We start from the raw sequence: 12,663 nt of genomic DNA, 5'->3' as shown, positions 1-12,663 counted from the left end.
AATGCATGGATCACAAGACTTAGATAAATCGACTTACTAGGAAACGGACGGTTTTGATTCTAACCCTTTCTCCTCCTAGTGAAGGGTTAAACAATTTGACAGAATCCTAATCTAAGTATGCTTACAATGTAATGTTGTTCTAACATTCTGCCAGTTCGATCATAAGAAACTACTACAATCTACCGTTATGAATGATTGCGCTTCCTGCTTACAAAGGCGGACTCTTATATGCTGTTATTTGATGGGAATCCCAACGATTATCACCCAGAGAAACAGTGGGCAATTACTTGAGGCAATTCAGAAACAAAGTGGGAAACGATTAGTTTAGCAGTCCAGTTCAACTTTCTCACTAGTGTTTGGTGAAAAACTGTCCCGGCGTGATATTCTTTAATCGGTCCATCGCCAGTGTTAAGAACAAAAGGCCCCATATAGATTGCAGAATTGTGAGACAAGCATGCACCAAGAAGAAAATTTCAAAAGGGAAAACTTCGCGGAGCAAGATGAAGGCCGAGTTCCCATCAAAAAACATGTCGCATTTGTTTTTCCTTGAGTGAGAAATTAAGGGGAGATGGAGTAAAAAAACTGCTAATACAGCTAGAAGACGAATGGTATCCAATGGTTCAATCCTCATCATCACTACTTTCATAGTTTTGACATAAAGACTAGAGTGCAATGCTCGGACTAGAGGTTGGACCAGCTTTCTTTACCACAGCAATTCGCACAGAGGAAGAATTGGACAACAATTTACTCTCGCTCCGGTCCCGTGAACCCGACATGATTTCCTGTTAAACATAACAAAAATATGAGTCAATGAACAAGGAACAAAGACATGAGTTTGTCACAACCCAGCAATATTTATTTCAGTACAGTATAGATCCTCATGTAACAACCAAGCAATACTTATTTCTAACGGAAAAGAGAAAGACCACAGACATGATGGAAAGACACGGAAATGTAACCAGAAAACTCGCAGACACAACCACCATCACATGGAAAAAGTTACTTTATAAAAGTCAAGTCTACTTCCACGAAGGGAGTCTGCATTTTAATACAGTCCAAAGCACTTGCAGGAAAAGGGAAGTGCCCAGCCTATCTATCTCAACACATCCATCATTCAGAAGAGCTAACACAATTGAAGAAAACATGTTCGAAAAACGTGACATACCTCCGTCACTCAAGATGTCACTGGAAGTAGCTTTTGTCAAGGAATCCGTTGGCTTGTCCAGAAATTCCTCAGAAAATTTCCTCTTCTGCATTTCAAATCAAACATATAAGTAAGCTTTTCTCTAGGCCTCAACAACAAAAGACAATTCCATATTAAATCAACAACTTATGCTCGCCTCAAATCCAAAACAACTATAATAATTCCTAACAAATTACACAGAGAAAAAGAAACCAACTTGGTAATATGTATTCTTAAGTAGAGGGGAAATTTAAAGAACACTAGTAATTCTTTTGAGAAGAATCAAGAAACCACATGGAAGACAATGTAAACCACAAAGCACGTCCACCTTTCCTAATTATCGAATCGAGGTACTATCAGTTTTATCGACAGTGTATATACAATCAGCAAAACCAGTAAATCAAGCTCTTTCTGAGAAGTTTAAAAGATATTTCCATCAGGAGTTGGCAAGTACTGGCAATTAACACACTTGTTTTTTGCTTGATGACAGGTGATACACGAACTATGATCTAACAACTTTAAGAACATCTCTTGGTGTATCCATGATTAGGTCCTGAAAGTTCTCAAGTTATTTTTCTAACTCCTTACTCTTCGAAGTTGCTTATTCTTAAACACAAGGACTAAACAAAGAAAAGCATGTTATACAGATCACATTGTCAATGCATATACATCTAATGCAAGTAAACCAAGAATTGTAAACTTAATCCATACTGAATGGATTGATGGTCACAAAAACAGGGCATTTGCAATAGAGTATCTTCAAACGAGCTCAAACTTTTAGATATATGCATGGATTATACATAGATTGTAGAACCATATACATCTTATAAACTGATGCACAGGCACCTTATTAAGCAAATGACCAGTTCAGCCAGAACTTATGCATAACACATTCAAGACTGCTCTAATTAAAATTCCCACACTTAAAGGTAGCTGACAAGGAAGTGAATATGCTGACAATAAGAGCATTACTGACCTTGAGTATGGAAACGTAACCAGAAAACTCACTACAGCAACCACCGTCACATGGAAAAAGTTACTTTCTAAAAGTTAAGTCTACTTCCACAAAGGGAGACTGCATTTAATACAATCCAAAGCACATGCAGGAAAAGGGAAGTGCCGAGCCTATCTATTTCCACACATCCATCATTCAGACAGACAATAATACCATAAATCCCAACCAAGGAGAGCTAACGTAATCGTAGAAAACGTGTTCAAAAAATGTGACATACCTCTGTCATTCGAGATGTCACTGGTAGTAGCTTTTGTCAAGGAACTTGTTGGCTCGTCCGGAAATTCCTCGGAAAATTTTCTCTTCTGCATTTCAAATCAAACCCGCATATAAGTAAGCTTTTCTCTAGGCCTCAACAGCAAAAGACAATTCCATGTTAAATCAACAACTAATTGTTGCAACGAATCAAAAACACTGGCAAAAATATCCTTACAAATCACATAAAGAAAAAGAAACCAACTTGGTAATGTGTATTCTTAGGTAGAGGGAGTGAGAAACTTCAAGAAAGCAAATGGAAGACGAACTAAACCACAAAGCACGTCCACCTTTCCTTATTATCGAATTGAGGTACCATCAGTTTTATCAACAGTGTATACAAAATCAGCAAACCAGTAAACCATGCTCTTTCTGAGAAGTTTGGCAAATACTTGCATTAAGAGTTGGAAATACATGCACGTACTGACAATTAACAGGCTCGTCTTTTGCATAAGATGCATATGCATTGAGGATTTGATCTAGATAGCATGCTTTGCTTTGCTTAATCCATGTCACCTTATGTGCTCATTCCATGTCATGTGTATCGTCAGACATTTGCATGCTCTTGAAGAATCAGCAACTTCAAAGAGTAAGGAGTTATGAAAAAGTACTTGAGAACTTTTAGGACCTAACCATGGATACACCAAGTAAAGCAAGACAATTGTAAACTTAATCCATACTGAATCAGGAATTGATGGTCACAAAAACAGAGCCTTTGCAATAGAGTATCTTCAAACGAGCTCAAACTTTTAGATATATCCATGGATTATACATAGATTAAAAAACCATATACATCTTATAGACTGATACACGGGTACCTTATTAAGCAAATGACCAGTTCAGCCAGAATTTATGCATAACACGTTCAAGATTGTTCTTATAAGATTCCCACGATTAAAGGTAGCTGACAAGGAAGCGAATATGCTGACAATAAGAGAATTACTGACCTTGAGAGCATTGTTCAATGAATCGTCATAACTAGCACAAGGTCGAGTCAGGTCTTCCTCATCCTCAGAATCTACGTCTTCGATCCTACGTACAAAATTTTTGGATTTCTGCAGGAAAGTTTCAGGGAAGCAACAAGTATAGATGAAATGGATGGAAGATATTTAATGAAATGTAGAGGGATGCAAAATAGATGCAAAACCAAATACAAAAGGGTGGTTTAATAATAACATGGAATACTAATGATTTAATGAGAGCTTCATCCTCTTCCTCCAATTTCTTTGTTGGTGACGGATAGGAACTGGACCACGGTATTTAGAAAATTCTCCAAGTCAGAGCTTATGGAATAAAAGGTCTAACCATCAAGTCATAAACGCAACCATGAAGGCAACCATACTTAACACAGGAAGTAGAAGCAAGAAGACCAAGAATGGTAATGTGAATGCTTGAGTAGGATGGTGCCCTATATCCTCAATGCAAGAGCTCATAAAACGACCACTGACCCCTTCATCACCATATTCGGCAAGAAGAATGCCGATTTAAATGGGAAACAACTCAAACCTTTGCAGCAGATACCTCTAGCATTGCATCTACACTGATATGATATTTTCTAAGCAACATGAAATCAATTTCATGTCCGTGGAAAAAAAATGATATTTTGCAAACTTTGGTGATAAACCAATCAGCATAGTAATGATAGTATCCGCTCAGGGACTGCACAAATCGTTACTCAAACAACAGAGAAAATAATGCAGAAAGTTCAAATAACTTACCTTCGTGGAATTCAATTCATCAGGCGCCATCCCTCTCTTGGAATCGGACGTACTGTTCTGCAAGGGGTTCATAACATCGCCCATCTCTTCAGCCTCACTACTCCTTTTCTCATTCTCCACCACCTGCCCAAACCCACAAATAGAAAAGGCACAAGTCGCGTTCAGTTCTTCCCAAAGTCCGACCGAACTCCAAGAGACCCAACAATTCAAAAAAAGAAGGCGCAATCTTGTACCTCGTCCTGCTTACGCCGGGGCTCAGAATCACGCGGTGGAGTCAGGGGCTCGAAAATTCTCGTCGCCCCGGACTCCACCACGTAATCGGGATCCTGCGGCGGATGATAAGTTTTGATGGTGAGGACAGCAGAGCACTTGGTGCATTTGAAGTAAAACCTAAACCTCTTGATCCCCCCCGCCAAGGCCGTCTGCCATGCCAAAACAAAAACAAAGAAAAGGAGGAAGAAATCAACTCCACAGATACGGAAAAAGCAACCCCCACCATGCCATGCCACCCCACCTACCTCGCCGGCGACTTCCTCCTTCCTGGAATGAAGCTTGGTCCCCTGGCGAATGTGATTCTCGCAGGTGTTGCATCGGATGCTCATCGGAAGCATGATCCGAACCTTGATCTGCCGACGAAGGAACTTCCGAACCCGCAGCCTCGAAGGGTCGAAATCCAGTGGATCCAATCTGCAGCACACCTTCCCTCCTCTCCCCATCTCCTTCCCTTCCCTTCCCTTCCTCTCCCTCTCCGTCTCCCTCAACTCCCAAAACCCAAAGACGACGAACGCGAACGCTTTGAAGATGCCACAAGAGATCGATCTCTCTCTCTCTCTCTCTGTGAGATCGCTGAGGTTTTGAAGAAGATGGACCGAAAGCAGAGTCCGAGTTATTCTCTGAGAAGAGTCGGTACGCGGGAGTAATCTCCGTATATTTCCACGTAGCATAATAAATATTACATCAGTCTACTTATGTCTGAGGTAGCATATATCAATCGGGTTAATTTCCCAGAAAAGGTACCAACTTTATCTTAAAGGACAATTCTAACCCAAATTTTTTTTTTGTCTAAATAAAAAGCACAAACTTTTACTCGAATCCTAAATCTAGCATTCCGTGATGCGAAATTTTCAAATTGTTCAGGCCAGATTTGAAATTTAAGTGAAAGTTAATGATTTTTCATGTGACAAAAAAAAGTTCGGGATAAAATTGTTACTCAAGGTAAAGTTGATATTTTGTTTTTTTCTTTTTTTATGAAATTAGGCCTATATAATAAAGATAAGCACAATTAAAAAGATATTGCGGAATCTTGAGAGATACAGAAAATCACCAGAAATATTATAATTATCTTTAATATAGGATAATATCCTAGAGAATTATCATAATTATCTCTAACAAGAAGAACGAAAGGGAATTGAATCGACTCGTAAAATATGGATATGGGCTGAGATGGGGCCTCGCAACACGACGGAGATGAGTGCGGAGATTGGCGGGGTGGACGAGATAAAGAAGAGGGAGAGACGAACGGGGTGGAAAGATAGTGTTGTTACACGACGGAAATCAATCTCTCTCTCTCAGATTGTTGAGGTTTCGAAGAAGATGGGCGAAATTGATTCAAAAAGCAGGGTCCGACGGGAACCGACCAAACGGACCCAGAAAACATGGATACAGGCTTTGCCTGTGTTTGGGCCGAGTCAATAAATAGGTTTTGGATTCAGGAAAAAAAAATTGTTTTTTTTAGACTACCGTTTCAATACATGGAAATTATTCGACCCAAAAAAAATAAATAATTGTTCAAACATAATGTACATTTTATTTTTTCGAACCAAATAAAATCAATAAACCCCCCCCCCTTCTCAAACATTAAATTCCTAACAATCCAGAGATATTAAACCAATTTTTCATCCAAAGGCTTAAATTTGTAAAATAGTTTGGCAATCGCTCCACAAAAATTTACGACTCTTTGCTCTAAGTGAAATTCATATGAAAAAGAATGGACCTCCGTCCGACCTATTGCTTGAAAGACTCCAATAGTGTGGCCGGTTGGATTGCTAAGACCCAAATTCGAAATTCCCTTCCTCACAGCTGAGTGTCCCCTACATACCATTTGGGATCTTTTGTGTTCCTAGGTCCATCTCATGTAATCACTCCATTATTACTGAATGAAATTTAAGGACTGTTTGCGGACCAAAAAAAAAACCTAAAATTTATTAAGTAAATTATTAAATGCATGCATCGGGTCATCAATTAGTAATTAACATAAATCTCATGTTCGCTTGTAATATGTTACAGTGAACCCCATGCTAGGCTCACTAACAAACCCTAAAATAAATAGGGTTAATAACATGAAAAACCTCAAACTAATATATTTGTGATAGATTTACCTCAAACTAATTTTTTGACAACCAAAAAACCCCAAAAATGGTATACCTGTGACAAATTTACCCCATGTTAGTTTCCGTTGAATTTTATTATCAAATTGCTGAGTTTAATGAACGTAACATATCATGAGTGTACTAGTTTGGGGTTTTATTCCTCCGTTTGTAACAAGTTTACCAATTTGTTATATTTCTTGGTATTAATCCAATTTTACAGAAGGCAAATTTGTCATAAGTGCACCAGTTTGGGGTAAAGGGTAAATCTGTCACAGGTATACCAGTTTGAGGTTTTTCATAGTAAAAAAGTTAGTTCAGAGTAAATATATCACATATGTACCAATTTGGGGTTTTTCGTGGTATTAACCCAAAAATATTACATCCGAAAAATTGGCACCTCCGGAATCAGTTTCAAAATAAGGTCTAAGATGGATAGAAATATACTCTTTTTTGGTCGAAATAGAAATATATTTAAAATTGGGCTTTATTATATCAAAGAAAAAAACGGGGGATATTTTTTGGCAATTTTTTGCATCCATTGATTGAAGATCGAATGTGTACAAGCTAAGGAATATGGCTGGAAGGAAAGTTGAGACCTGGTTAGCTCTTTAATGAGGGATTTAATTGAAGGGGTATCACCAATTTTTTGGGAGAGAAAGGTTTTCTTTTGTTTTTTTTTTTTAAATGAGAAAAGTTGATACACTCACATAACATGTGTCTCGCATACGGTTTGCATACCTATCAGTTTGTGCTCACAAGTTTATCGTATGTATTGTTCAAACTTAATTTAGGGACTGTTATTATATTTATTTGTCCGCTCAATTACGCTTATCATTTGCATATTCTCTTATTGCGCGGTGTGAAAATATAAATGAATGTGGTGTGAACTCAATTTTTCTTACGGTGAAACTATAAAACGCTCACCACGTAGCATCTTAAAGTACCCTTTTATGTACTTTTATCATCGAGAACTTGACATGTGTCTGATTTTTTTTTTTCATGTAATGTTGGAAAAACTTCATTAGCACTATATGATTTATAAAAAGAAGAAGCGATCTTTCCAAAAAGGACGTGTTTCGGTTAGCCTTCTACACATAAAGAAACAATTGGATTGCATCATATTACAACTTCTAGTTGGCCTTAACAAAGCTAAAAAAAATTCAATTGAGACATATCGTAGGAAATTAGTCCGACTCCATATAGATTAGCCGCGACCTTTGAAATGAATGAGAAAATATATATTTTTCCCTCTTCATTATATGTTAGAGACCGTAAAAATATAACCTTTTTAATTATTTCCTCAGAAGCTGGTCATTGGTATAATTATCTTTCATTGGGATAAGGACATTAGGAGTGCCATAACTTTTGTACGACGCTTACTTGAGTGCTATAACTTTTTTTTTTTGTTTACTTGAGTACCGCATCGGAGTAAAATAGATCATTTGAGTGCCACTTCCAGCGAAAATAGATCACTTGAGTGCCATTTCCGGCAAATGAGCTGATGTGGATTTTTTAATTAATTTTTCATCCGACGTGGATTTTTTTAATGTTATTTTATTTTATTGATTTTATTGATTTTTTCTTTTTCTTTCTTATTTTTCTTTGTATTTTTCAAGGTTGGCGAGGGTCGTCGTGACCCTTGCCGGGGGCCTCGCCCTCGGTCAAACTGGGCGAAGGCCACCTTGCCATCAGCCAGTATGGCCACGAAGGCCCTTGGCAAAGGCCATCGCGGCCTTGCCACCACGAGCAAGGCGGCGAAGGCTCTCGCCAGATCCGGCGAGGCCACCTCGCCCGTGGCCATGAAAGCCCTTAACGAGGCCATTGTGGCCTCACCGGCCGCGGGCGCGGCGGCAAAAGCTCTCACCAAATCCGGCGAGGCCGCCTTGCCCGCGGCGGTGAAGGCTCTCGCCAGATCCGGCGAGGGCTGCCTTGCCCTTGGCCGCGAAGGCCCTTGGCCAGGCCGTCGCGGCATCGCCGGCGCGAGCGAGGTGGCGAAGGCTCTCACCCGCGGTGGTGACGGCTCTTGCAAGATCTGGCGAGACCACCTCGGCCACAACTGGTGAGATCGCCTCACCCATAGCCGGCGAGACGGCCTTCGCGGCCTCGCCCGCTGCCGGCGAGACGGCCTTCGCGGCCTCGCCAAGAGCCTTCGCGGCCAAGGGCAAGGCGGCCCCCGCCCAATCTGGGTGAGGCCTTCACAGCCGGCGAGGGTCGCCGGTGACCCTCGCTAGCATTAAAAAAAATTTTGCAAAAATAAAAAAAACTAATAATAAAAAAAATTCAAAAATTCAAAAAAAAAATTTAAATATTGTCCATGTTAGCTCCGGCGAAGCCACGTCGGATTTTTCAGCTGTCAAGTGGCATTTGGCGCTCAAGTGATCACTTTTTTCAAATTTTTGGCACTCAAGTGAGCGAAAAAAAAAGTTATAGCACTCAAGTGAGCGTCGTACGAAAGTTATGACACTCCTAGTGTCCTTATCCCTCTTCCATTAGAGTAACGATACGATACTTTATTTACCAAAACTATGAGGTAAAAAATTGACCTATTACTTTCCCGCCAAGATTTAAATATCATTTGAATTTCAAAAAGATTATTAAAATCATGTCCAAGCCTAAGTGCCGACATCCATATATCGCAAAAAGAAATTCCAGTTGTTTAGAGCTTGGAAAATTCAAAATGCACGTGCTGTACGACTTAGATAAATCGATTTAATGTGGAAAACGGATGGGGGGATTTTGATATTAACCCTTTTCTCGTCCTAGTGAAGGGGCAAAACAAATATAATAAATACATGAAATGTATGTAAAAATATTCAGAGGAGGAGGAAAAAACAAAATAAGGGGATCCGCAAATTGTACGATGAAAATCGCCAAAAGAGAAAGGGGAGGGGGATTTGGCGGGAAAAGGGGCCGTTGTCCAAACCAGGGAAAGACCTCGTCCCAAGTTTCCTATACTATGCTCTGTTCCGGTTGCGTCTCCCTCACCGTGTCCCAATTCTCTCTCCCCTGTTTCTCTGTCTCTGTCTCTCTGGGTGTCTCCGTCTCTGAGCAGATCCTGTTGCTCTGAACTCGCTCTCTCTCTCTCGCTTTCGCCGCGATCGCTTCTTCTCTCTCCGGCTCGTAGCGATCCTCGCCGCTCTCGATTCGGAGGGTTTCTCTCTTTCTCGATCTGACTCTAGTTAATCTTCCCGTTGTCCAACCATGAAGATGATCGTGGTGAAGCTTGCCTGCGGCGTTCGAGTTGTCGAGGGTAAGACTGTCAGCCGTTCGGTACCTCCCACCTCCGTCTTTCTTTCTCTCTTTTTTTTTTTGGGGTTAATTTCTTTGTCCTGTGCGGGTTTTGTGTTCGGAATTTGTTGTTGAATCTGTTTTCTTACAGGTCTCTGCAAGAAAGGCCGTAAATTGAAGCAGATTCGCAAGTTCTTCAGGGGCATGATCATGCCCTTTCTGTGCCCTAAATCGTTCATCAGAGGGTATGTCCTTTTTCGGCACTGCTCTGTTTTTTTTTTTTTTTTACCCTGTTCTTTCTTGCATCGTTATTTCAAATTCTTCTTTAATTTCAATTTTCTGAAGGGTGTTGAAATCATGCTTGCTCTGTTTTGTTCTGTCGATTTTTCTGACCAGTGTCCAACCGCTCAATGCCAAGATTTATCCGAACGAATTTCTCGAAACCGACAGAGAAGAGAAAAATCCAGCCATTGTAGTAAGTATATCGCCAACAAGATCCATCTCACCTCGTGTTGCTCTGACGGCGCATCTTAGGGTTTATTGGATTGGACATAAAATTTCAGAGCTTCAAATAACAATGTGTGAAGTTCGTCATTTATGACTGCAGGTTGAAGGTAGTAGAACAGAGGATTCATCTTCGGAGTCGATCCGGGATATCGACCCATATGACGCTTATCCTTCTCAAAGCGATGAAGATGATGACGCTAATTCGCGAGCCGATGTTCCCGTGGAAGCCTATGAGTACGTTGATGATATATGCGCCTTCTACAAATCGGAAGAGGAAGAGGTGAACTATCTATAGGCTGATTTATGTTCTAATTCTATCAGTTTAAACTGAAATTGTGCCGAGTCACTGAATTGGGTATTTTACTCCGTGCAGGATTCTCTGTGCATAAAACCCAATTACATTGCCAGACTGAAGGTCGACTTCGAAAACCAGTTGAGAGCTTGTATTGTCGAGTGGTTGATTGAGGTACTAAGGAGCTCCTTTTTTATTTCTTGGATTGGAAGTTTTGATTCATATTACTATACAACATCATTCAAACAAGGACTAGAATAACGTTTTGAAATCAAGAGGATTTTCATGACAGTTCTGCTATGAATTGTTGCAATATCTGCAATGAATTTCAGTCACATAATTGTTAATGTTTGCACTACAATGATGGATGAAATTTTGCAATTTTATATTCAATGCAACTTGACCTATTTTCCCCCAAATTGGGAATCTAGTTGACAGCTGTGAAAAACTGGTAATTTTACTTTCTCACTGAATAATTAGGCACACATGGTGTTCGAGTTCCCAACCGAGGCTCTATATCTTGCCATCAATCTTTTTGACCGATTTTTGGCTCTTCATCTGGTGGAAAAGAAGAAAGTGAGTTTGGTTGGAGTAACTGCCTTGCAATTGGCCGTTAAGTATGCTGGAATAAGAGGATCGATCCCTTGTGTCGATTTGTTTTCCGACATGGCGCTTACTTCGAGCCCTGTCGAGGAGATTTCGTGCTCCGTAGAGGAGATTCTAGAAATGGTAGGCTTTAGAGAAGGGAAATACCCATTCCTTATTTTGCTTCTGTTTCTCCATTAACTTTTCTTTTTTACATAATTCTCTGTCCTTTGCATTATGCAGGAGGACTTGATTTTGAACACCTTAGAGTATAACTTGTCAAGTCCGACTCCATCGAAGTTTATGTGGAAGTTTCTCAAGGAAACTCAATCTGATGATAAGGTACTTGCATCTGTTAATGTTATTTGATGTTGTTATGAATTGATCTTGTTACATTAGTATAGAAAATGATGTGGGTTTCTGTTTCTATCTCCAACCAGATCAAGCACTTGTCCTTTTTCTTGATCGATCTCTGCCTAGTTCAGCATGAAATGCTCATATTTCGCCCTTCAGTATTGGCCGCCGCTGCAATTTACACTGCCCATGCCACTGTTAAAGGGTGTAAGCCGTGCAGTGAAATCTATGAGCGGTTAACTGGTTGTAGTGCCCAACAAATCTTGTAAGTAGTAAGAGACTTCGATTTATTGTTTATTACATCTTTCATCTCTTTGTTCATATCCTTCAGGAACTTAGGAATCTGATTGATTATTTCCTTTTGACTACTTTTCCTTTGCACAGAGAATGCTCAAGACTGATGGTGACTTTCCATCAAAAAGCGAGGAGTGTCACGAGTGTGTATAACAAGTACCACGCGAGGAGATATGACTGCGTAGCTAAGGCTGAACCAGCTCGTTTTCTCTTGAAGACCAAGTTAAGCGTGGCCTGGGTCGTCCAGCTTACCTTTTTTGTTCAAATTTTCTGTCTCCCATTTTGTTTTGGTGTCTTATGAGGTATTTGTGTTAAGCCATTCTTTGATTTTAGAGAGACTCTAGGAGTTGCCGAGTCTTTGTATTCACTGATGATTTCGAGCATATCAGCTCATTCAAAGCCCTTGAATGGAAAGTTGCTGATTCTCGTTTGTAAAAATCTATACTTTGCTAGTGTTGTTTTCATGTGAACAAGTTATGAATCTATGAAGGTGTACATGGTTATGTCTAATTTCGTCTACTGCTCGCATGCAGATGAGCTCTTCCAATGTGTTATTCATATACTTAACGCTAATGATGATACCTAAAGGTATAAGGCCGATGTCATGATGGGTGTCCTGTTATCTACTGCTGTGCCACAAGTTATATAAAGTGAAATTCGTAGACAAGTCTGTCAAAATGTGTAAAATAAAACTGCACTTCTTATTGCAGACATGCACCGAACGAATTTCAAATTTCTTTTAACGAGGTTGTATGACACCCTCAAAAAGATGTCGCCAAATACCTTTTACAATCACAGCCACAATACTGCGGTAACAACTTATCACACTGTTGAACGAGCTAAGATATCTGAACTTCCTACCCTAA

General features: G+C 39.9%; 3 protein-coding genes across 8 annotated transcripts; 2 read left to right on the top strand and 1 right to left on the bottom strand.

Annotated features, from left to right (window-relative positions):
* Positions 1-455: 455 nt before the first annotated feature.
* LOC115687267 (uncharacterized) lies at positions 456-4,935 on the bottom strand. 6 transcript variants are annotated; one of them, XR_008818405.1, is made up of 7 exons: positions 4,687-4,933; positions 4,402-4,590; positions 4,169-4,291; positions 3,398-3,505; positions 2,416-2,500; positions 1,166-1,250; positions 456-782 (listed from the first exon to the last, which is right to left on the bottom strand). XR_008818405.1 is itself a non-coding variant. In XM_056319642.1 (6 exons), exons 1-6 carry the CDS (start codon positions 4,882-4,884, stop codon positions 745-747), a joined length of 741 nt encoding a protein of 246 aa, XP_056175617.1. In that variant the 5' UTR covers positions 4,885-4,934; the 3' UTR covers positions 456-744. The 6 variants fall into 6 exon arrangements, 3 of the variants coding, with proteins under 3 accessions (XP_056175617.1, XP_056175615.1, XP_056175616.1); XR_008818406.1 differs by lacking the exon at positions 456-782 and adding an exon at positions 1,023-1,093; XR_008818407.1 differs by lacking the exon at positions 456-782 and adding an exon at positions 1,023-1,089.
* Positions 4,936-9,532: 4,597 nt separating this feature from the next.
* Positions 9,533-10,567, top strand: LOC115687248 (uncharacterized). The gene is made up of 4 exons (XM_030612738.2): positions 9,533-9,787; positions 9,917-10,010; positions 10,162-10,240; positions 10,373-10,567. The coding sequence occupies exons 1-4, from the start codon at positions 9,739-9,741 to the stop codon at positions 10,565-10,567; spliced, it is 417 nt and encodes a 138-aa protein (XP_030468598.2). The 5' UTR covers positions 9,533-9,738.
* Positions 10,568-10,632: 65 nt separating this feature from the next.
* Positions 10,633-12,307, top strand: LOC115687247 (cyclin-B2-3-like). The gene is made up of 5 exons (XM_056319643.1): positions 10,633-10,738; positions 11,045-11,293; positions 11,393-11,491; positions 11,590-11,768; positions 11,888-12,307. The coding sequence occupies exons 2-5, from the start codon at positions 11,051-11,053 to the stop codon at positions 12,096-12,098; spliced, it is 732 nt and encodes a 243-aa protein (XP_056175618.1). The 5' UTR covers positions 10,633-10,738; positions 11,045-11,050; the 3' UTR covers positions 12,099-12,307.
* The last annotated feature ends 356 nt before the right edge of the window (positions 12,308-12,663 follow it).

This window comes from Syzygium oleosum, unplaced genomic scaffold (genome assembly GCF_021117445.2).
Source record: "Syzygium oleosum isolate NSW1041296 unplaced genomic scaffold, Sole_v2.1 Sole_v2.18, whole genome shotgun sequence".
NCBI classification, from domain to species: Eukaryota; Viridiplantae; Streptophyta; class Magnoliopsida; order Myrtales; family Myrtaceae; genus Syzygium; species Syzygium oleosum.
Note: the sequence above shows the minus strand (reverse complement) of the source record. Positions and strands in the feature narration are given on the sequence as shown.

Excerpts from the sequence above, each read along its gene's own strand:
- LOC115687248 (XM_030612738.2), top strand. The coding sequence starts at position 9,739 with ATGAAGATGATCGTGGTGAAGCTTGCCTGCGGCGTTCGAGTTGTCGAG. Across the intron at positions 9,788-9,916 it reads CGGCGTTCGAGTTGTCGAGG|GTCTCTGCAAGAAAGGCCGT; the intron begins GTAAGACTGTCA and ends GTTTTCTTACAG. Across the intron at positions 10,241-10,372 it reads AGAAAAATCCAGCCATTGTA|GTTGAAGGTAGTAGAACAGA; the intron begins GTAAGTATATCG and ends TTATGACTGCAG.
- LOC115687267 (XM_056319640.1), bottom strand. The coding sequence starts at position 4,884 with ATGGGGAGAGGAGGGAAGGTGTGCTGCAGATTGGATCCACTGGATTTC. Across the intron at positions 4,591-4,686 it reads AGGAGGAAGTCGCCGGCGAG|ACGGCCTTGGCGGGGGGGAT; the intron begins GTAGGTGGGGTG and ends TTGGCATGGCAG. Across the intron at positions 1,251-3,397 it reads CATTGAACAATGCTCTCAAG|AAGAGGAAATTTTCTGAGGA; the intron begins GTCAGTAATTCT and ends TTTGAAATGCAG.
- LOC115687247 (XM_056319643.1), top strand. The coding sequence starts at position 11,051 with ATGGTGTTCGAGTTCCCAACCGAGGCTCTATATCTTGCCATCAATCTT. Across the intron at positions 11,294-11,392 it reads TAGAGGAGATTCTAGAAATG|GAGGACTTGATTTTGAACAC; the intron begins GTAGGCTTTAGA and ends TGCATTATGCAG. Across the intron at positions 11,492-11,589 it reads AAACTCAATCTGATGATAAG|ATCAAGCACTTGTCCTTTTT; the intron begins GTACTTGCATCT and ends ATCTCCAACCAG.